This window comes from Scyliorhinus torazame, chromosome 17, assembly GCF_047496885.1.
Source record: "Scyliorhinus torazame isolate Kashiwa2021f chromosome 17, sScyTor2.1, whole genome shotgun sequence".
Taxonomy (NCBI): Eukaryota; Metazoa; Chordata; class Chondrichthyes; order Carcharhiniformes; family Scyliorhinidae; genus Scyliorhinus; species Scyliorhinus torazame.
Genome location: NC_092723.1, coordinates 70,750,345 through 70,773,634, shown reverse-complemented (window position 1 = coordinate 70,773,634; position 23,290 = coordinate 70,750,345). Strand labels below are relative to the sequence as shown.

The following is a 23,290-nucleotide window of genomic DNA, read 5'->3' as shown; positions in this document are numbered from 1 at the left end:
TGTGGGTATGTATGTACGTGCGTGTGTGGGTACACACATGGTTACGTGGCTGTGCGTGTTGTGTGTCTTATGTGTTCTTGCTTGTCTTCACTTGTGTGGACTGAATCTTTGACATCAACACGGGAAAGAGGAGCAAGGCTTGTTTTCATGTCGGAAAACAGCCTCCAGTGCGGAAGTTATGATTTTCACCAGGGAAAACCTTTGATGACATTGGTTGTATTACCTCTGTGCCTGTCAAGTGCTCCCACAGGAGGAGGGGTCAGTAGCCATCTCTTCAATGGTGGACCCTTGTCCTCTAGGATCCATCCAGGCACTTTGGTAGTTGGAGTCACCACCTGAGACAACCTGGATTGCCAGAGGATGAAGGAATAATGGCAGCTGTCAGGAAAGTGAGGGCACAAATGGAGAAAATTGATCATTTAGAGAATGAAAGCCCTCCCGTTGATGGCTCTCATTGGCTCGCCAGTATCTTGATGGCCACATGGATGCTATTGATGATGACATCCCTCTGGCACAATCCAGTGATGGAGGAATAGCCAGTGCCCCATGTCTCCACAAATTTGTGCCTCACATTAAATGAACGTGCTGTCCAGTTCTGTCAAAGAGGGCATCAGTGGCCATAGGAAAGCAGTGGTGTGCAGCCATTTGTGAGATGCTGTGAAGTTCGACAGCCAGAAGTTAAGAAGTTCACGGCCATGGTGACTTTGGTGGCCACTGGCAGGGCTTGGCAATCAAAGCTGAAAGGTATAGGGACGTCCATGCTGAAGGAACAGATGTCTGTGACCGTCCTATTGGAGAGTCACAGTCTCCTGCAGCGCGTGTTCTTCGCCCTCCCCAGGCAGATCTGTCTTCAGCAGTAGATCCTGCGTTGAAGGTTTGGCCTCCATTGCCTCCTGCCCCTCTTTCCTCTCCTGTACCCTCCTGATGCCAGGGGGGCATCCTTCATTGCCACTGGGCCCAGATTCAGACTGGAATGCTGCTATTGCATGCTGGAATTTTCCACCTGGGCAAGTGGCTTTGCAATTGTTCTTGGCAGTCTTTATCCCGACTCTTCTGTGCCCACAATATCAGGGCAGCCCCGGTCCAGTTCAGTGCCCTGAGTGCCCACTATCCAAACTTTACCCTTTAAAAAAATTTAGAGTAGCCAATTATTTTTCTTTTCCAATTAAGGGGCAATTTAGCGTGGCCAATCCACCTAACCAGCACATCTTTGGGGTTGTGGGGGTGAAACCCACGCAGACATGGGGAGAATATGCAAACTCCACACGGACAGTGACCCAGGGCCGGGAATTGAATCCGGGTCCTCAGCGCCGCAGTCCCAGTGCTAACCACTGCGCCGCATGCCACCCTCAACCTTTACCCTTTAACCTATAACAACCAAACCTGCCAGGCTTGCTGCCAGCAGAATTCAGAGCAGGTCACATGACCTCTTCATTCCTCCAGTTTACTGTAAATTAAAGATACAGTTCCAAAATGTGACAATCTTACAAACTTAGTTTTCACAGCAACTTATGTTTGTGTGCATGTCCATCCACCACCTTGAACATTCGCCCACTCCATACCTGACGCACAGTGGCAGCCGGGTGCACCATCTACAAAATGATCTGCAGCAACTCACCAAGGCTCCTTCAACGGCACCTCCCACACCCGCGGGCTCTACCACCTATAGAAGGACAAGGGCAGCAAATACATGGAACCACCGCCATCTGCATGTTTCCTTCTCAGCCATTCACCATCCTGACTTGGAAATGTATCGTCGTCCTTCACTGTTGCTGGGTCAAAATGCTGGATCTCCCTCCAAAGTAGTAAAGTGGGTGTACTTACACCTCATGGACTGCAACGGTTGAAGAAAGCAGCTCACCACCACCTTCTCGAGGATAATTAGGGGTGGCTAATAAATGCTGGCCTAGCCAGTGACACCCACTTGCCGGGAATTAATATGTATGCATTTCTGCATGTCACGTCTGGATCCTTGTGTGTCTTGTATGTGTGTATTTGCATTTGTGTGTACACTTGTGTATTTGTGTGTGTGCTTGTATGACTGTATATTTGTGAGTGTGTGTGTGTGTAGTGAGTCCTGCTGTAAAGTGGAGATATGTGGTGAAGGTTGAATTTGGGCCAGTTGTAATGAACTCCATGGGCAAAAGGTCAATTCAATATCCACATAGTGAAGAAATGCTGGATTTATGCATGGTGAGGTACCCAAGGCCTGTAACCCAACATGAGTGAGTGTCTTCAGGCAAGGAATGGGAACAATTAGCACTAACAAACACTGCAATGGTGGAAACTTGTCTCTCTATAACACACGGGGTTCGTTAGTTATTCCACTCCATGGTGTTGATCTATAACCTTTCACTCTTATTATATCATTACTCTTGCTTGTTAAAGATGTCCTTTATTGTTCTTCCAGCCTGTTGTAACAAATCCTTCTCTGTTCTCCTTGCTTGCTTTCATTGCATTGCTCTCCGGCGAGTAAGTGACCTCTCTTACACATTGTATGGTAAACTGAGCTGCAAACAGATTGTAAATCAGAAACTCTTCTGAGGACTGGTGTCCAAACTAGTCCAGACAGATGGGATACGTGCCAGCAATGCATCTTGAGTGAAGTGGCTTTGGCCATCTCAAACTGGTTCCAGAATCTTTAATTCTCTGTGACATTGGCAGTTTCACTTAGAGAGAGCACACACAATGCCTGCTGTAACAATAGTACCCATTTACATTCAACCTTCAATGTTGGAAAACATCCCAAGGATCTTCACAGGAGTTTTATCAGACACAAATTGACACCCAACTGCATAAACATGTGGAGAATGCCAAACTGATGTATTAGGGATGTCCACGCTAAGGTTTGTGTTGAGGTATTTAGGTTGGGCAATGTGGAGGATATTATCTATCTAACTGTGCCATAACGGACATTCACACATCACTCTGGGCTAGATTGGAAACCAAGCCTCGGGATTGGACAGCCAAGTTCTGACCTGGGAGTGCTTGGTTTTATTTCTTTATCCTTTCATTACCACTACACCACTGTCTTCCCGGTGCTGGCATTTTAAGGGTAATTCTCTGATGGAGTTCTCTCAGGAGGGACCCTCTCGTTCCTGAAACACTTTGCAAAAATCCAAATGACCACTGCAGTGTGAACATAGGACCAGCAGGAGGCACTCAGCCTCTCAAGCCTGCCCGCCATTCAATTAGATTATGCTTCATCTGAACCTCTACTTCATTCACCTGCCTTTCCTCCATAACCCTTGATACTCTTAAGGAACAATAATCTATTGATCAAAGGCTTGAAATCTTCAGCTGCCCCCTCCTCCCCAAGAATACACAGCCTTCCGAGGATGCGATTTGCATGACAACATGCTTCTTGAGTTCCCTCTGTAAGGACTGGCTTTATATTTAAGGTCATGTTCCAATAATTTCTCTGTGCCTACCTGAAATAATCATAGCATTCCAAACACCTCGACTTCACCCCTCAGTCTGTAAGAATTAAGTGAATTCACACCAAGTTGATACAATCTGTCCTCAGAACTTAACCCTTATAATTTTCCATATTGGCTCCTGATAGACATGGCTTCCCACCAGGAGTGTGGAGACGGTAACAATGTTCCCTTTGATGTGAGCTGCGTGCTCCATTTCCCAGAGCTATCGGCTCGCGGAGTGATGATCACAGAAACAAATGTACTTTTGGCATCTCAAATAAAAGCAAAACACTGCGGGTGCTGGAAATGTGAAATAAGAACAGAAAATGGTGGCACAACTCAGCAGGTCCGGCAGCATCTGTAGAGAGAGAAGCAGACAAGGTGCTGGCGAGCCGCCTTCTTGGACCACTGCAGTCCATGTGGTGTAGGTACACCCACATTGCTGTTAGGGAGGGAGTTCCAGCATTTTGACCCAGCGACAGTGAAGGAATGCCGATATATTTCCAAGTCAGGGTAGAGAGCGACTTGGAGGGGAACCTCCAGGTGGTAGTGTTCCCATTGTTGCTAACTTTTGGTTGGTTCAATTGGCTATGTTTTAGAACCTTTGCCAGGTATCTTTATGATACCGCCGCGAGGTTCAAGTTCGAGTAATGACCAATAACTCAATACACCGATTAGTAAGATTTAAATCAAAGCACATTTATTATACACAATAATCGCTACTCATGCATAAATTCTACGTCTAAGCTACTTCTACCACTAACAGGCCTGTACTTAGCTTCGGACTGGCCCACCAGGTCAGGGGAACAAATGGCCTTTCGTTCGTGTTCTGAGTCTGCGGGATTTGAAGTTGGTACGGATTGATAGCTAGGAGCGCCTATCTCGTAGGAGCGTTGACTTAAGACTTACGATCTCTCAGCGGCCGTTGGACCGGTCACGGTCAATGTTGGTTCGCGTTGCTGGGTGACCCGGTCAAGAAGAAGAGGGGTGATTTGAACTTGGGGGCTTAACTTTATAGTCCCCAGGGGCTTCCCGCCTTTCGGGGCGGACCCTGTACCTGGTTACAGGTGATTGGACTTCGTTCCAATGGCTTGGTTCAATTTCTCCAATACTGGAGCGGTTCCCTGATCGATGGGCGGTCTTGAGGTGTCCATTAACCTCTTTTGTGTTGGCTCCTGCTGGCACCGGGGAGTCTGGCTTAGTTTTGTTTGTCCCAAATGTTGCTATTGTACCCGGGGATTATTCATTAGTATGTAGATGGCTGCTACATTATTATGCAGATGGTCGCTGGTTTTGATGCTCTCTGGGCTTTTGCAGAGTTAAATACACAGCAATCCTGCACCTGCTGGTTTCTGCCTGTGTTGGCTGAATTTCCCTTCAGCCTTTGCCGTTCGCCATTTTAAATCGAGACTTGGCCAACTCAGGTGGCTACACCATGTATCAGCTTAACCTGGCCTTCTGGATGGTAGGGGTAATGGGTTTGCTCTAGATGGTGTCCAATCTTGGCCACCACGTTTTTGGAAATAGCTGGAACTTAAAGAGGGTGAGACAAGGTTCACTAAAATTATACCAGAGATGATTGGGGTGGCACAGAGGTTCGCACTGCTGCCTCACAGAGCCAGGTACCCGGGTTCAATTCCAGCATTGGGTGACTGTCTCTGTGGAGTTTGTACTTTCTCCTCGTGCCTGCGTTGCTTTCTTCCCACAGTCTAAAGGTGTGCAGGATAGGTGGATTGGCCATGCTAAAATTGTCCCTTAGTGTCCAAATGATGTGCAGATTAGGTGGGGTTATGGGGTTACTGGGATAGGGCAGGGGAGTGGGCCTAGGCATTGTGCTCTTTTACATGGTCGGTGCAAGCTCGATGGGCTGAATGGCCTCCCACTACACTGTAGGAATTCTATGGTTCTACTCTGTGCTTCTATGAGGGACTTCAATTATATGGAGACACTGACAGCAAAGAAGAATAAAGGGAGTTTTAAAAAGGAGTTCAAAAAGATGAACCTCTTTGACAATAAATAAGGAGGCACTGTCTTCACTGGCGGGTGGGTTGTTGATCAGAGAACTCCGATTTAAAGTAATTGCCAAAACAAACATGAAAGTGATGAGATTTGTTTTTCACAGAGTTACGATCTGGAAAGCACCTCCTGCAAAGGTGTTGGAACCACATTCAGTACTCACTTACAAAAGGGAATGGGTTATTTATTATAGATATGTTTCCTCAGACCTGGAGAAATGTGGAGTCGTTGGATTTGAATGGGTCATTGGGAAAAGGGAGAAGGAGCCCTCAATCAAAATTGTTAGCAGTTCGACCCACGTGAGAAATACAATACTTGAGTGGAATTAACTGGACCTCCGCGACGCAAAGCATAAGAGAAGGGAGAACTCCTGATAGACTGAGCTGTCCACTGGCGACATGTAGACATGGTGCTGAGAGAGCTGCAGCTTGTCTGCATTACCTCCTTCAGTGAATCCATATGTCAAATGCTCTAACAGATTAAAAATACATCCCAGTGGTTGCTTGGTGTATGGAACAATGGTGACAGTGTACTGCAGAAGTGGAAATCCCTGAGAGAATACACTGACAGGAGGCTGACGCGAAACCCTGCATTGAATGAAGAGTTCTCTCATCTTCTTTCATCTTCCATCGCTCAGCTCTGCATCAGTTATTATTTGCTGAGTTGGCAGAAACGTTAGTTATAGGGAGTGGGAGCATGCACAGCGATGAAGGCAGGGTGGTTTCCTTTGATAATATGAGGACATATAAAATTGAGTTGTGACATATATACGGAGAGAATGTTTCCTCCAGTAGGGAGGACCATAACTGGAGGCCGTCAATATCAGATAGTCACTGAGGAATTCTTGAGGGTGTTCGGGAGAAACCTCTTTCCCCAAAGAACTCACTACCACAGGGAGTGGTTGAATTGAATAGAATAGAGGCATTTAAGGAAAGGTTAGAGAAACATATGAAGAAGAAGGGACTAGAGTATTAGGATGATAGATTTAGATGAGACAAGATGGTGGGAGGTGTAAGCGGAGCATAAACACCATCAAGGATTGGTTGGAATGAATGGTCTGTTTCTGCGCCCTATATCTTATATAATCCTATGCAGTACTAGTGGGTGAGTGTTCAGTGCATCGATCTAATGTTCCTTCCTCGTTCACTTGGTGAAGATGTTAACCTTTTAACTTTCAATTGTTTAATGCCTCAGTTTCAATCGGTGTAACAAGTCAATACATTCAATGCTTTTGTGTCCCATGGGATTAATTCATTTTCCTATTGTTTTTGCTCCCTGGGAAACCTACTTCTTTAGCGAATGCACTGTTTTGAATTATTTCCTTGCTGGTTAATGTTTCAAATTGAAGGTGAATCTTCTCCGGAGCGGTTGATTTTTGTTTGGGGTTCTGAGAATTCCTTGTGCCCTTCGTTTGTTTCAAAGGGACCCTGTGGTCTAGCGTTTACTTTCTTCAGTCATCACACTTGGGTTCCTGTTTGGTGTTGAAAGGGTTGACATCCTGATAGTAGTTTGAAAAATTGCAATGGCAACCATTCCTTCAACTGGCTCCCTTGCAGGAACCCAGGACAGGAGGCGGCATGGGTCTGTTTCCAATAATAGTTCATGTGGCAGCTCTGAGCACATTGGAGAAGTGATTCCACAGCTGGCCAAAGGTAGATCGTTTTTTTCTTTGGGAAAACTCAGAGCCACCCAGTAATGACAACCCTGTCGGAGTCCTCTGAGAGTAGCAAGATAAACTGTAGCGTGCCTGAACAAAGGGTGAGGAAACGACATGCCAGAGAGCCCAGCAACCCTTCATCTTAATGATTTGGCTTCTGAAGGCGATGTTAGGAATTTCAGGCGTTCCAAAACATTAATCTTTGAAATAAAGGCTGCTTTAGTTTCTCGTCATGCTTTTTGAAGAAACTATTCCTTGTTTTTCCCATGTAATTGGTGGGGGACTGTTGTAAAAGTATATGCTTATTTGGTATACTTTGAACATCTAATAAATGAAATACTTGAGCAGCCAAAAAAAATGTTTCAAATTCAATTTTGATGGGCTGATGGACTTTGTTATTCAATAGAAGTTGAGGTTCCATAGTTCAAGGGATTTACAAATGCTTAAATCCATTCCCAAAGAGTTATTGTTGCAGTACAGAATATTTTCCCACAAATTGCAATTGACTTGGCACAGTTTACTGAAGACAAGAATATTTACTTTCAATTTATCCATTGGCTTTGAAGGTTCTGGTGCTCAGGGTAGCCCAGTTACTGCCGATCTTGTCTATGTTACATGCCTCTGTAACACTGCTTTAGATTTTTCATCTGACTTTACTTTGGACATCCCACAAGCCTGAGGCAAGGCCTGGCCCCTGCAACTACTAATCAGCGTGACGTCTTGCAATGTCTGAATCTCCACTTTTCTATTTTTATCATGCCCTCTTAGGGGTTAATTTTCCTCGGATGGGAATGTAAAGCGGAGAGTATCATATCTACTGCCAGTTATATACCCTGCTTCGGACTCCATCCCATTCAATCTAATGGAATGGACTGAGAGACGCAGTATGTAATTGGTGATCAATGTAATACCGTCCGGTTTACCTTCCTGCCCAACTCAAATTTCACCCACTTACCCCTTCCAATTCTTCACTTGGTGTAATCCTCACCTTCACTCCTTGAGTGGTCGACCAGCTAAGTAGAATGTGCACTCATTCCGGAATCCACCTGATATTCTTGTCGAAATCGTTGGAAGTGAAAGTTGAATGATCGGACAATCTGCTCTGCCGGATTTCTCCCGCATCTTGAAAGAGGAAATTACACCCTGTTTCTTTGGGCCTCTTCCAACTTCAGCCCAGCAGTGACCATCTTTGCTTTCATGTTAGTCTTGCTTTCCTGTGGCGAGTAGGGGATTTTCACAGTATCTTCATTGCAGTGTTAATGTAAGCCTACTTGTGGCAATAATAAAGATTTTTTAAAAATACATCCTCCTTAGCTTCACTCTTCACTCCAGTCAGGGAAACTCACACATCCCTTCCACGGGGCTCAGTTACCTCTTTCTTTTCCCTTCATCCTGTAACTACTGCACCTCCATCACAATCTTTTTTGTCATTCTCTAAGTTTTCCTAATGTCATGAATATGATTGGCGGCACAGTGGTTAGCACAGCTGCCTCGTAGCTCCAGGGACCCGGGTTCAATTCCAGCCGAGGATAACTGTGAAGAGTTTGCACTTTCTCCCCGTGTGTGTGTGGGTTTCCTCCAAGTGTTCTGGTTTCCTCCCACACTCCAAAGATGTGCAGGTTAGGTGGATTGGTCACCAATGATTGGTCATAATAAAATTATCCCTTAGCATCCAGGGGTGTGCAGGTTAGGTGGGGCTACATTGATAGTGTATAGCAAGGACAGTACATGAGGGCCTCTGTGGATGAATACATATCTGGGATGGTCCATGAGAAACACTGTGGATAAATGTACATCTGGGATGGTACATGAGAAGTCCTGTGGATGAGTGTATATCTCGGACGGTACATGAGAATCTTTGTGGATAAGTGTATAGCCGGGATGGTACATGAGGATCTCTGTTGATAAGTGTATATCTGGAATGGACATCAGCCATTGCAGAGGCAATAGTGTTTACAGCTGAACTTTGTCTGATCTTTAAACTCCCAAATCTGTCAAGGCTAACTTCCTGGTGGCCTGGGTAAAGGTGAATACAAACACATACATGTTTTCCCTAATAGACAGAACCATTCTGGAAGGAGACCGCTGTTCCCAAGTTCTGAGAGCCTTGAACTGTTTTGAAAGAGGATGTGCTATAAATGTGTGCCAGAAATCCCATAGCCACTGAGGCACTTGCCAGTGTCTCCAGTGTCATGCAGGAAACATTACCCTAATCTGGCCTGCAGTGCAAGCAATCACTTTTATTTTAATCCTGTACAAATACAGCACACTTCTCTATTTTCACCTTTGCAGCAAACGTCACTGCTGGTCACGTGGCCTCCGGAAGCAGGTGGTGATGGGCAGGTGGTGAGAGCACCAAGCAGGGGATCTGGTCAGCCCCTGTGGGCCCCTCCCTGCAGGGGCCAGTGTCTTTGACAAGCTGAAAGTTAAAGAGAAAGCAGAAAAGACAAGTCCAGGACTTGTGGATCATTGGATCGGCCAAGCTCCAGTTAGTTTGATGCAGTCAGCCCTTGCTAGTGAATCTCTGGGGTTGACAGTACTTAAATTCTCAAACTGTCACTGAAGTGTTGGGTACTCTGAGACACAGACGAACCAACACGGTTGTGATTGGTACAACGCAGTTTTATTTCTTTTAACTATTTATATAACAAACTCTGGTACTCAGCACATGGTGACTGTCTGGCTTGGAGGTCCTTGCCCTGAGCCGTCTCCTGCTGGACTGCCCAGGAAGTGTCATGTTCCTTGTTTTGTACTGTGTATGCTGTTGTCTGTGATTGGCTGTCGTGTTGTGTGTGCAAATTGGTCCGTTGCTCTGTCCATCACAATGTATGTGTGTATGTGCTGTGATGTTCACTTGAATATCATGACATCCCCCTTTTTTACAAGATTATGTGCCTAAGTGGTTATAAATAGAGATGTGTACTGAGTGCAGCTAAATGTGTGTGTATGTAATATTTACAGCATGTACATGGGGCTTAACTATATACAAGGGGTGATGTCGGGTGTGACACAATAACGAGGTTGTACCATAACAAAGAACGTGGAAATGTGGAACGATAAAACAAATTCCTGTAACGATAAGAACATAAACATGTTAAAACAGTGGTTGCATGAGTTCAACGTGTAAACAGTCTCATAAGTCCAGTCCAGTAGGTGGGTGACGAATTCGGGTTGACCGCATCAAGGGTGGGTCTGGAACCACTGGCTGAGGTGCGGGCCTGGCCACGGGCGGCGACGGAAGGGGCATGGTAGCAGGCAGCTAAAGTCGTTATCAGGAACCACAGGAGGACACGGTGTCAGTGTAAGGTCTCGTTGCGAGCGTGGAAGTAGGCGGAGTAGGCGAAGAGCCCGGCAATTGCGCCTACGCACGGATCCATCAGGCATGCGAACCAGGAATGAGCGGGGAGCCACGCGTCGGAGAACTTCGGCAGGTGCTGACCAGCCACCTTCTGGTAGGTGGATGCGGACGTCGTCTCCAGGGGCCAGGGCGGGAAGATCAGTTGCCCGTGTGTCATATGATCTCTTCTGGCAACCGCGCTGCAGTTGCATCCTGTGCAGTACCAGAGCATGGTCTATTGTTGGTGCCAGGATGGAAGGCACAGTGGTCCTGAGGGCGCGACCCATCAGCATCTGGGCTGGTGAGAGACCAGTGGCTAGTGGGGCCGAGCAATATGCCAGCAGAAGTCCGACCCGGCAGCAGCAGCCTTGAAGAGGAGCCGCTTGACAATGTGAACGCCCTTCTCCGCCTTTCCATTTGACTGGGGGTGCAGAGGGCTGGACGTCACGTGTGTGAAGCCATACGAGGCAGCAAACGATGACCATTCCTGGCTGGTGAAACAGGGCTCATTGTCCGACATGACCGTCGTCGGAATGCCGTGGGGAGCAAAGGTGTCTTTGCAAGCCCTGATGACAGCAGACAACGTCAAATCGTGCAGGCGTATGACTTCTGGGTAGTTGGAGAAGTAGTCAACGATGATGACATAGTCCCTGCCGAGCACATGAAATAGGTCAACACCCACCTTCGCCCATGGGGACGTCACCAGCTCATGGGGCAGAAGCGAGTTTCAGGAGGTTGCGCCGGCTGAAACCTTTGGCAGGTGGGACAGTTGAGCACCATGTTGGCAATATCGTCACTGATGCCCGGCCAGTATACCACCTCTCGGGCCCTCCGTCTGCACTTCTCGACCTCCAAGTGGCCTTCGTGTAGTTGGTCGAGAACCAGCTTGTGCATGCTGTGCGGAATCACAATCCTGTCCAGCTTCAGAAGGACACCATCAATGACGGCCAGGTTGTCTCGGACATTGTAGAACTGCGGGCACTGCCCTTTGAGCCACCCTCCCGTCATGTGGCGCATCACACATTGTAGAAGGGGGTCGGCCGCAGTCTCTCGGCGAATACGTGCCAGACTGGAGTCGTCAGCTGGTAGATTTGCCGATGTGAAGGCCACCTGCGCCTCGACCTGACATAGAACCCCTCCGAATCTGGCGGCGTGCTCACTGCTCTGGATAGGGCATCCGCAACGATGAGTTCCTTCCATGGGGTGTAGACCAGTTGGAAGTCGTACCTCCTGAGTTTAAGTAGGATGCGCTGGAGGCGAGGGGTCATCTTGTTCAGGTCCTTGTTTATTATGCTGACCAGGGGGCGGTGGTCCTTTTCGACAGTGAACCGGGGAAGACCATATACATAATCATGGAACTTGTCTAAACTGGTTAGCAAGCCCAGGCACTCCTTTTCGATCTGCGTGTAGCGCTGCTCTGTGGGGGTCATGGCTCGCGATGCATAGGCAACTGGGGCCCATGTCACTGTGTCATCCCGCTGCAGGAGCACTGCTCCAATGCCAGATTGGCTGGCATCAGTCGAGATTTTGGTGGCACGAGACGTGTCAAAGAACGCCAATACCGGTGCAGTGGTGAGTTTGAGTTTGAGCTCCTCCCATTCCAGCTGGTGTATGTGTTGCCACTGGAACTCTGTGGACTTTTTGACGAGGTGGCGAAGAGCCGTCGTGTGGGAGGCAAGGTTGGGAATGAACTTCCCCAGGAAGTTGACCATGCCAAGGAAGCGTAGCACTGCTTTCTTGTTTGCCGGCTGCGGCATGGCTGTGATGGCGCTCACCTTGTCTGCATCCGGATGGACCCCTGACTGGGAGATATGGTCCCCCAGGAACTTCAGCTCGGTTTGGCCGAAAGAACACTTGGCTCGGTTGAGGCGCAGGCCGTTTTCCCGTATGCGGGCAAAAACACGTTGGAGACGATATATGTGCTCCTGTGGTGTGGTGGACCAGATGATGACGTCGTCCACGTATACACGCACCCCTTTGATGCCTTCCATCATCTGCTCCATGATCCTATGAAAGACCTTGGATGCCGAGATGATACCAAATGGCATCCGGTTGTAGCAGAACCTGCCGAAAGGGGTATTGAATGTACATAGCTTTCGGCTGGACGGATTGAGTTGGATCTGCCAAAACCCCTTACAGGCATCCAGTTTCGTAAATATTTTCGCCTGGGCCATTTCAGTCGTGATCTCCTCCCGTTTGGGTATGGGATAATGTTCTCTCATGATATTGTTATTGAGGTCTTTTGGGTCAATACATATGCGGAGCTCGCCGGAGGGCTTCTTGACACACACCATGGAGCTGACCCACGGCGTGGGCTCCGTGACCCTGGATAGGACCCCTTGGTCCTGGATATCCTGCAGCTGCTGCTTGAGGCGGTCTTTGAGTGGTGCTGGGACCCTGCGAGGTGCGTGAATGACCGGGATGGCGTCTGGTTTGAGACAAATTCGGTAGGTGTATGGCAGTGTTCCCATCCCCTCGAATGCCTCCTGGTTGTGGGCGAGGAGCGATTGGGGCTGTGCGTTGAACTCTGCATCCGGGAAGTCAGATGTGCCGTCTGCAGAGAGAGAGTGAACTCGTTGCACGAGGTGGAGAGCCTTGCATGCCTGTGCACCTAGCAGAGAGTCCTTCGATGACTATCTCGAATGAGAGTGTGGCCGTGTGTGTGTCACCTGGAGCTGGCAGGATCCCATAGCCGGGATAACGTTCCCATTGTAGTCGACCATCCTGCACCGGGACGGCCGGATTGGTGATCTGACCTTCATGGCGTAGAAGGCTGACCATGCTATGAGGTTGGCGGAGGCGTCCAGGCGGAAAGTGATCGACGATCGGTTAACCGTCAGGGTGGCACACCATTCATCACCCGGATTGATTGTGTTGACTCAGTTCCCATCAATGACCACAACCCGGAAGGCGTCTCGGTCATCTGTGTCATCGGTCTGGATGTCGTAATGTGGAGGCTGAATGGTCCGCACGTTCCTGCGAGGTTGTCGGAGATGTGGAAGATCAACAGGTTGAGCTGCTCGACAGTAAGCAGTGTAGTGGCCCACCTTACCACAGCGTAGGCATTGTCGGGTTTTTGCGGGACATTGCCCTTTTAAATGTGCAGCTCCACAGTTGCCGCACATGGTGATGTCATGGCGTTCGTTGCGCCACTGCGCATGCGCAGTTCGGTCTTGTGTCGAACGCGCCTGCGCATCACGTCCCTCAGTGTTGCCGTAGGTTTTGGCGCGCACAAGCGCGGGAGGCCTCGAAAAGCGCGCGAAACGGCCGCCCTCGTCCGGGCCGCGGGCCAGGAGAAACTCGATCGCCTGGATCCGTTCGGCCTCGTGGGGCACCTGGCTCGCCGATCCGGTCGCGTAGGACCCCCTCTGCGCCGATTCGGTCGCCTGAAATTGGGCATAGCGGCTAGTCGCGTTCTCGTGCAGGACACAGGCTTCATCTGCAGATGCTAAGGTTAGGCCTTTTATTTTTAAAAGCTGCTGGCGTAGGCTGCCCGAGGCAACACCAAAAACGATCTGGTCCCGGATCATGGACTCTGAGGTGGTGTCGTAACCGCAGGACTGCGCGAGTATGCGGAGATGCGTCAGGAATGACTGAAAGAGCTCATCCTTACCTTGCAGGCGCTGCTGGAAGACATACCTCTCAAAGCTCTCGTTGACCTCAACGTTGAAGTGTTGGTCGAGCCTGAGGAGGACCGTGTCGTATTTAGATTTGTCCTCGCCTTCCGCGAACACCAGAGAGTTGTAGACATGGATGGCGTGCTGACCTGCGGTGGTGAGGAGGATGGCAATCTCTCTTTTGTCCGAGGCGCTCTATTTTCCGTTGGCTTCCAAAAAGAGTTTGAAGCGCTGTTTGAACAGCGCCAATTTAAGCCAAGGTTCCCAGCGACTTGCAACGGCTGCGGTGTGTTGACGATGTCCATGGCGCAGGATGGCAGATTTGTGGATAGGTTTTAATTCACTTCTGGTACCATGAAGTGTTGGGTACTCTGAGACACAGACGAACCAACACGGTTGCGATTGGTACAATGCAGTTTTATTTCTTTTAACTATTTATATAACAAACTCTGGTACTCCGCACATGGTGACTGTCTGAGTGTCTGGCATGGAGGTCCTTGCCCTGAGCCGCCTCCTGCTGGACTGCCCAGGAAGTGTCATGTTCCTTGTTTTGTACTGTGTATGCTCTTGTCTGTGATTGGCTGTCGTCTTGTGTGTGCTAATTGGTCCGTTGATCTGTCCATCACTATGTATGTGTGTATGTGCTGTGATGTTCACTTGAATATCATGACAGTCACTTCGATAACGGTTTGAGCTGCTCTGTTGATACTCGTGGAAATGCCTCAGAAGCAGAAAAGGGTATTTTTGCAGAAGAAGTTGCAACTGGAACTATTTTGTTTTTTTCTGCACAATCCAAATTGACTTCCAAGGCAAACTCTCTGGGACAGTTGATGCTGAAGGGATTTCAGCATACAATTTTCAGAGAAGCGACATAAATCGCGGGTAGATTCAACTGCATGCCAGGGGACGCAGTGGTTAGCATTGCTGCCCCACGGCGCCGAGGACCCGTGTTCGATCCTGGCCCCAGGTCACTATCCATGTTGAGTTTGCACATTCTCCCCGTGTTTGCGTGGGTCTCACCCCCACAACCCAAAGATGTGCAGGGTAGGTGAATTGGCCACGCTAAATTGTCCCTTAATTGGAAAAGAATAATTGGGTATTCTAAATTTATAAAAGAGAAAGATTGAACCTCATTGCTAGAGATCAAACTGAGACTGGCGTGCCAACCAGTCGCTTCAAAAGATTTGCCACTCACATGTTTCAGTCAGAAATGAACTGTTTACTGATATTAGTGCAGGAAAGTAGACTGGGGGTTGGGTACACAACTATGGGAGCTCAGCTGATATTCAAGGAAACTATGATGCGATGGGTTCAATCCCCATACTGATTAAAGTATTCTTGGGGCCTTCCTCATCTATTTTCCCCATTGAGCCATGATTAGAAATCCTCGGACAACAAGGATGCTATATGGAGTGGGGGGGTATCCAATTAATCCAATAATTGTGAACAGTTCTCATTCTCAATGACTGAATCTAAACTGACTAAAATCTGTCTTACCTGTCCCCACAGCGTGCACTGCTGGAGCAGAAACAGAAGAAGAAACGACAGGAGCCTCTGATGGTTCAGTCCAACACCGAGGACAAGAAGTTGAAGAAGACGAAGAGTAAACGCTCTGGTGAACAGGCGCCATTGGTCGAAGCAAAGACTGCGAATCAAAGTAAGACATTTTGGTCATGCCAATTGTTGTACGGGTGAGGACATTCCAATCGGGAGGCAGAAGCACAATGTGTAGTGTGACATTCCCGGACTGTGTGCCAATAGGGAAATTTGCACGCCTAAATGTCCAAATGTGATGTATGGTTATTCAGTAGTTTTGGAGCCTGTTCGAAAAACTGGAAATAGGGAGGCAGATCAGTGAGCTACAACTGACCTCTCTGAAGCCAGAGGAGGAAAGCAATATTGATGGCTACTGATTGGAAAGCATAAGTGTGTAGTCGCTGTGGTAACAATAGCATTAGGCTCAATGTTGGTGCCATCCATGACTCAAATGTTTATTGACTCTTATTGTCTAGATTCACATATCACAAATAAGCACTTGGCCGTACAGAACTTAAATACTGTTGAAAAGAGAGACATTTTTGACTTGAACTCATTACACAAACACAAGAATAGCAAATTTCAAACGATCACAACAATTTAAATTACAAGGCTGCTGATTGGTTGACAAATCAACTCTGATTGATCAAGGTGTTGCCGTGGAACAGGCAACGGAGAACTCCAAGATCCGAACTCCATGGCTACACCTCAGCCAATCAGCGTTGATCTTCCAACCAATCAGCACCCCCTGTCTCCTGTAGTATAAATCGTTGTGATTGTTTGAAATTTGGCATTCTTGTGTTTGTCCGAATGAATGCGAGATGGAAAAATTCAGCAACATGTCTGTTCTTTCAGCAAAATTCAGAATGTGAAGCAACATTATTTCTGCCACTATCTGGGTAATGCTGTAACAATAACCATTGCCCTCAGCAGGGTAGCAGCGAGATCCTGAGGAAGATTTTTTTTTAAATTTCATCAGAAAACTTCTGTGTGACACCAGGATGATAATGAGATCCTTGTTCTGGTGCTTGCTTCCTGGGTATACCCAATGGGGTAGATCTTGGCTTTGCAATGCAGTATAATGTAAAATGGGTGATGATGAGTCAGCAGCCCATTTTTTAACTCTACAAATTTCTATTTCCATTAACTTCAATAAAAATTAAGCCAGTATAAAGTTGTCAACTTGTTATCATTCATTTTGCACAAAGATGAGTTCTACCCCTGAGTGTCTGGACTGAGCAGGCCTGTGTCTTCTTGATCCACTGGTAAGATTCAGCTTTCTCTGGCCAGGGAAGTTATTTCATTGCTTACAATATAAAAGGGTTATTTTGCAATTCTTCTCACCTATTACTTGTCATAATATACAGCAGTATATCATGGTGCAGACACACACTGATGGACACACAGTGGGACCAATCAACACACACAACACCGCAGCCAATCACCAGTTAGAGCACACGCACTATAAAGACAGGGGGCATCAGAGTTCCTGCTCATGCGAGCTGCAGCTAGCTAGTAGGACAGAGCTCACAGCCTGCAACACAGACATTCACCATGTGCTGAGTGCATCGACTGGTTAGGACAAGGCAAAGGTCTTTAGTTAAAGCTAGTATTGTGTTAACCCACAGTCAGAGTATGGTAAACAGTTAATGATTCAATAAAATAGTGTTGCACTATTTCAAGTGTTGGTGACCTGTATGTGTTCCACGGATCCAGAACACCCAACACAACATGATACAGGAGTTGAGGGATATTAACACTTCTTAGACTTACCTGCAAGTGATCTGCCTTCCGCCAGCATTCCGTCATCCTGCAACATGGACAACATCTGCCCACCGCCGCTGCTCCGCACCGCCGGCAACCTAGAGGCCAACTGGAAGATATTCAAACAGTGCTTCCTGCTCTTCCTTGAGGCCACAGACAGGGAGGACACCTCGGATACCAGGAAGATTGCTTTTCTCCTATCCATGGCCGGGGAACACGCCATCCACATTTTCAATTCTCTCACCTTTGCGGATGATGAAGATAAAACAAAGTTCAAGACGGTCCTCCTCAAGTTTGACACTCACTGCAGCGTAGAGGTGAATGAAAGTTTTGAGCGCTATGTGTGCCAACAGGGTTTGCAGTGTAAGGATGAACCTTTCCAATCCTTTCTCACTCACCTCTGCATCCTTGCGCAGTATTGCAGCTACGGGCCCTCGTCCGACGCCATGATACGCGACCAAATTGTTTTCGGTGTTCAGTCAGACCCCCTACGACAGCAGCTCCTCAAAGTAAAGCAGCTCACCCTAGCGACCGCCATTGAGACCTGTGTCTTACACGAAAACGCCACGAGTCGGTATTCCCACAACCAAGCGGCTGAAAATGTGCAGCAAGGTCCCCACGAGGCAGAACAGGTCCAAGTGATTGAGCAACTCCAGGTCCTCAGCCTGGATGAGGGCGGCCATTTCGAGTGCTTTTCGCGGACTCCTGTGCTTGTGCGTACCAAACGAGGGGACGGCAACCTCGAAGAACGTAATGCGCAGGCGCGCACCACGCATGACCTCACCGCGCATGCGCGGTGGCGCAGCGAACGTGCTGACGCTACGGCGTGCGGCAACTGTGGCTCCGCCCATTTAAAACGACAATGCCTACGATGTGGCAGACGTGGCCACTATCCTGCCTTCTGCCGAGCAGCTCAGCCTGCCAATTCATATCGCTTCAGCCAGCCTCGCAGGAATGTCCAGACAATTCAACCCACGGTCACCGAGTCCGATGCGGACCTCCCACACAGCAGTGACACCGAGGACCCGAAGGCGCCTTTTCCGAGTCGGTGTCGTGACAAAAAACAGGGTGCCGCCGAAGCAAAGACACCAGCCGCTGTCGGTATACAGCATCGATCCAGAAGATGAGTGGTGTGCCACCCTGACGGTCAACCGGTCCCAAATACGATTCTGCCTGGGCACTGGTGCCTCCGCCAAACTCATTGCGCGGTCTGACTTCCAAAGCCTTCGTGTCAAACCAGCCATCCTTCCATCAGCCTGCCAGCTATTGGATTATAATGGCAATGTCATCCCTGCTAGCGGCCCGTGCCAACTTGAAGTGACGCACAGGTCACGCAAAGCCATCCCTCCTTTTGAAATCGTGGGCTCCTCGAAAGACTCCCTGCTTGGCACGCAAGCTTGGCACAGGCATGCAAGCTGTTGAACCTAGTTCAGAGAGTTCACTCTCTCTCTCCTGATCACACGTCTGCCTTTCAGGACACTGACTTCAGGGCGCAACTCGACGCCATCATCGACCAGCACCACGACGTCTTCGAAGGCATGGGCACGCTCCCATATACCTACAAGATCTTATTGAAACAGAACGCCACGCCTGTGGCGCACGCACCTCGCAGGGTCCCAGGACCCTTAAGGATCGCCTCAAGCAGCAGCTGCAGGACCTCCAGGTCCAAGGGGTGATCTCCAGAGTCACGGAACCAACCGACTGGGTCAGTTCCATGGTATGTGTAAAAAAGCCTTTCGGCGAGTTGAGAATTTGCATTGATCCCAAGGATCTGAACCTAAATAACTTGAGGGAGCATTATCCAATTCCCAAGCGCGAAGCGATCACATGCGAGATGGCTCACGCCAAGCTCTTCACCAAACTCGACGCCTCAAAAGGATTCTGGCAAATCCAGCTCGACAAATCCAGCAGGAAACTGTACATTCAATACCCCCTTTGGCAGATATTGTTACAACAGGATGCTGTTTGGGATCATATCTGCTTCAGAAGTGTTCCATAGGATCATGGAACAAATGATGGAACGCATTGAAGGTGTTCGCGTCTATGTCGACGACATAATCATTTGGTCAAGAGCATGTCAGTCGCCTCCAGCGCGTGTTCAAACACATACGTGAGCAGGGCCTACGCCTCAATAGGGCCAAATGCTCTTTTGGTCAGATGGAACTCAAGTTCCTCAGGGACCACATCTCCCAGTTGGGTTTGTGGCCGGATGCGGACAAGATGGCTGCTATCACAGCCTTGAAAACGCCAGAGGACAAGAAGGCGGTCCTCCGATTTCTGGGCATGGTCAACTTTTTAGGGAAGTTCATCCCTAACCTCGCCTCTCATACCACGGCTCTCAGGAACCTGGTCAGGAAGACGACAGACTTCCAATGGCTCCCTTCCCACCAGCGCGAATGGAGAGAACTCAAAACCAAACTCACCACGGTCCCGGTCTTAGCTTTCTTTGATCCAGCAAAGGAGACCAAAATGTCGACCGATGCCAGCCAATCCGGCATTGGGGCAGTGCTCCTGCAACGCGATGAGGCCTCATCATGGGCCCCCGTTGCATATGCGTCACGCGCCATGACCCCCACAGAACAGCGCTACGCGCAGATAGAAAAGGAGTGCCTGGGCCTTCTGACCAGTGTGGCTAAGTTTCACGATTATGTATACGGACTTCCTCAATTCATCGTCGAGACCGACCATCACCCACTGGTCAATATAATACAAAAAGACTTGAACGACATGACGCCTCGCCTCCAGCGTATTCTTCTCAAACTCCGGTGATACGACTTCCAGCTGGTATACACCCCAGGCAAAGACCTCATCATTGCCGACACTCTCTCCAGGGCAGTCAATACTCCGTGTGACCCAGCGGGATTCGTCTGCCAGGTTGACGTCCATGTGGCCTTCGTGGCCTCCAATCTACCTGCCTCGGATGAACGCCTCGTCCAAATTCGCTGCGAGACGGCGGCTGACCCTTTGCTACAGCGTGTCATGCGCCACCTAACAGACGGGTGGCTCAAGGGCCAATGCCCTCAGTTCTATAATGTCAGAGATGATCTGGCGGTAGTAGACGGGGTTCTTCTGAAACTGGACTGTATTGTCATCCCGCATAGCATGCGCCAGCTCGTCCTGGAACAGCTACACGAGGGCCATCTTGGTGTGGAAAAGTGCCGCCGATGGGCCCGAGAGGCAGTGTACTGGCCTGGCATTAATGACGACATAGCCAACACAGTGCTCAACTGCCCCACTTGTCAGCGCTTCCAGCCAGCCCAACCACGTGAGACCCTGCAGCCCCATGAGTTGGTCACGTCACCTTGGACCAAGGTGGGCATCGACCTGTTCCATGCGCTGGGTAGAGACTATGTCCTGATTGTGGACTACTTTTCAAATTACCCGGAGGTGATACGGCTGCACGACATGACATCAGCTGCAGTCATCCGTGCCTGTAAGGACACCTTTGCTCGACACGGCATCCCACTCACGGTGATGTTGGACAATGGCCCTGCTTCGCCAGCCAGGAATGGTCCAACTTTGCTAGGCGGTACAATTTTGCACAAGTGACGTCCAGTCCCCTGTACCCCCAATCCAACGGCAAAGCGGAGAAGGGCGTCCACATAGTCAAACGGCTCCTCTGCAAGGCAGCCAATGCTGGGTCCGATTTCTACCTCGCCTTGTTGGCCTATCGCTCCGCCCCACTGTCCACTGGCCTGTCGCCAGCCCAGCTGCTCATTGGTCGCACCCTGAGGACGACGGTGCCGTCCTTTCATGTCCCAGACCTCGACCACGTTCCGGTCCTTCGACGGATGCAGCTGTCTCGTGCACAGCACAAGGCGGCTCATGACTCCCGTGCAGCTGATCTCCCTGCTCTGGCTCCAGATGACAACGTCCGCATCCATCTTCCGGATGGTGGCAGGTCTGCAACCGCTGTGGTTCTTCGGCAGGTGGCCCCCCGCTCGTTCCTGGTTCATCTACCGGATGGCTCCATTCTGCACCGCAATCGACGTGCCCTTCGTCTCGTTCCGCGCTCGCTACGTGATCCTCCACTGTCACCTTGCCCTCCTGCTGACCCTGCCATGGACTATGCAGAGATCCCGGTCACTCTGCATCCTCCTCCTCTGACGCAGTCCAGCCCGCTCCTCAGCCGGCGGCTCCCGACCCACCCTTGAGGCGGTCAACCAGAATTCATCACCCACCTCAGAGACTTAATTTATGAACTTTGTGGACTTATGGACTTTCTGATTTGTTCTGTTCTTCCGTTTAATCATTTACGTGGTTTGTATATAGTGTTCATCTCGTTATTCTTGTGACACACTGTTTTTCTGCACCAGGCACCTTCCCATGTAAATAGTTTAGTTCTCATGTACATAGTCCTGTAAATATTTCGCACACACGTAGTCAGGGACATTCTCACAATATACTATTTATTGCCACACAGGTACATTTTTTATAAAAGGGGGGATGTCATAATCTACAGCAGTATATCATGGTGCAGACACACACTGATGGACACACAGTGGGACCAATCAACACACACAACACCACAGCCAATCACCAGTTAGAGCACACGCCCTATAACGACAGGGGACATCAGAGTTCCCGCTCATTCGAGTAGCAGCTAGCAAGGAGGACAGTGCTCACAGCCTGCAACACTGACATTCACCATGTGCTGAGTGCATCGACTGGTTAGGACAAGGCAAAAGCTAGTATCGTGTTAACCCACAGTCAGAGTATGTTAAACAGTGAACGATTCAATAAAACGAGACGACAACGGCAGCGAACTCCATCTGGGAGAAGCAAGGGACGACAACACCACGAACAGATGCCTACTTATGTGTGTAAATAATTTTGCCAAGTGTACAGAGCTGCTGCTGTTGAGCGGTGTTAATGTTCACTCTATTTTGCTGTGTTAGGATTATTACTATTTATTGTGAAAAACTTTGCAAAACTTTAATTAAAAAAAATATTCTTTTTTTAAAAATGATTCAATAAAATAGTGTTGCACTATTTCAAGTGTTGGTGACTTGTATGTGTTCCACGGATCCAGAACACCCAACGTAACATTACTAAGAATGGGAAAAAGTACGTATTAAATTCCAATACATCCTCAGCATTGTGAATTGTGAGGGCAGCACGGTGGCGCAAGTGTGCACGGTCGCCTCACAGCGCCGAGGTCCCAGGTTCGATCCCGGCTCTGGGTCACTGTCCGTGTGCAGTTTGCACATTCTCCCCGTGTTTGCGTGGAGGGCCACCGGCGGGACTTCTTGCCAGCGGGAGACTGGGAGATTCCTGGACCGTAGGGCCAGTCGGACAGTAGGGCCAGTCGGACAGTCTTCCAGACCGTTACGTTCTCCCTCTCCACCTGTCCGTTTCCCCGGGGGTTGCAACTGGTCGTCCTGCTTGAGGCAATGCCCCTGCTGAGCAGGAATTGACGCAGTTCGTCGCTCATAAAGGAGGACCCCCTATCACTGTGTATGTACGCGGGGAAACCGAACAGTGTAAAGATACCCTGGAGGGCCTTGATGATGGTGGTTGCGGTCATGTCTGGGCAGGGGATGGCAAACGGGAACCGGGAGTACTCGTCAATCACGTTCAGGAAATACGTGTTGCGGTCGGTGGAGGGGAGGGGGCCTTTGAAATCCATGCTGAGGCGTTCAAAGGGACAGGAAGCTTTTATCAGGTGCACCCTCTCTGGCCGGTAGAAGTGTAGTTTGCACTGCGTGCAGATTTGGCAGTCCCTGGTGGCCGTCCTGCCCTCCTCGATGGAGTAGGTTGCGGGTCTTGATGAAGTGGAAGAAACGAGTGACCCCCGGGTGGCATAGGTCCTCGAGGAGGGCTCGGAGGCGGTCCACTTGTGCAGTGGCACACGTGCCGCGGGACAGGGCATCAGGAGGCTCGTTTGGCTTCCCCGGACCGTACAAGATCTTGTAGTTGAAGGTAGAGAGATCTATCCTCCACC

At 49.2% G+C, this 23,290-nt stretch overlaps 1 protein-coding gene across 8 annotated transcripts in view; it reads left to right on the top strand.

The window, feature by feature from the left end:
* Positions 1-23,290, top strand: part of LOC140393941 (tubby protein homolog) — a 217,893-nt gene that overhangs the window by 99,303 nt on the left and 95,300 nt on the right. For all 8 annotated transcript variants that reach the window (XM_072480612.1, XM_072480615.1, XM_072480610.1 and 5 more), the window contains one exon: positions 15,556-15,703. In XM_072480612.1, coding sequence (XP_072336713.1) covers positions 15,556-15,703 — 148 coding nt within the window. The remainder of the gene's footprint in view (positions 1-15,555; positions 15,704-23,290) is intronic.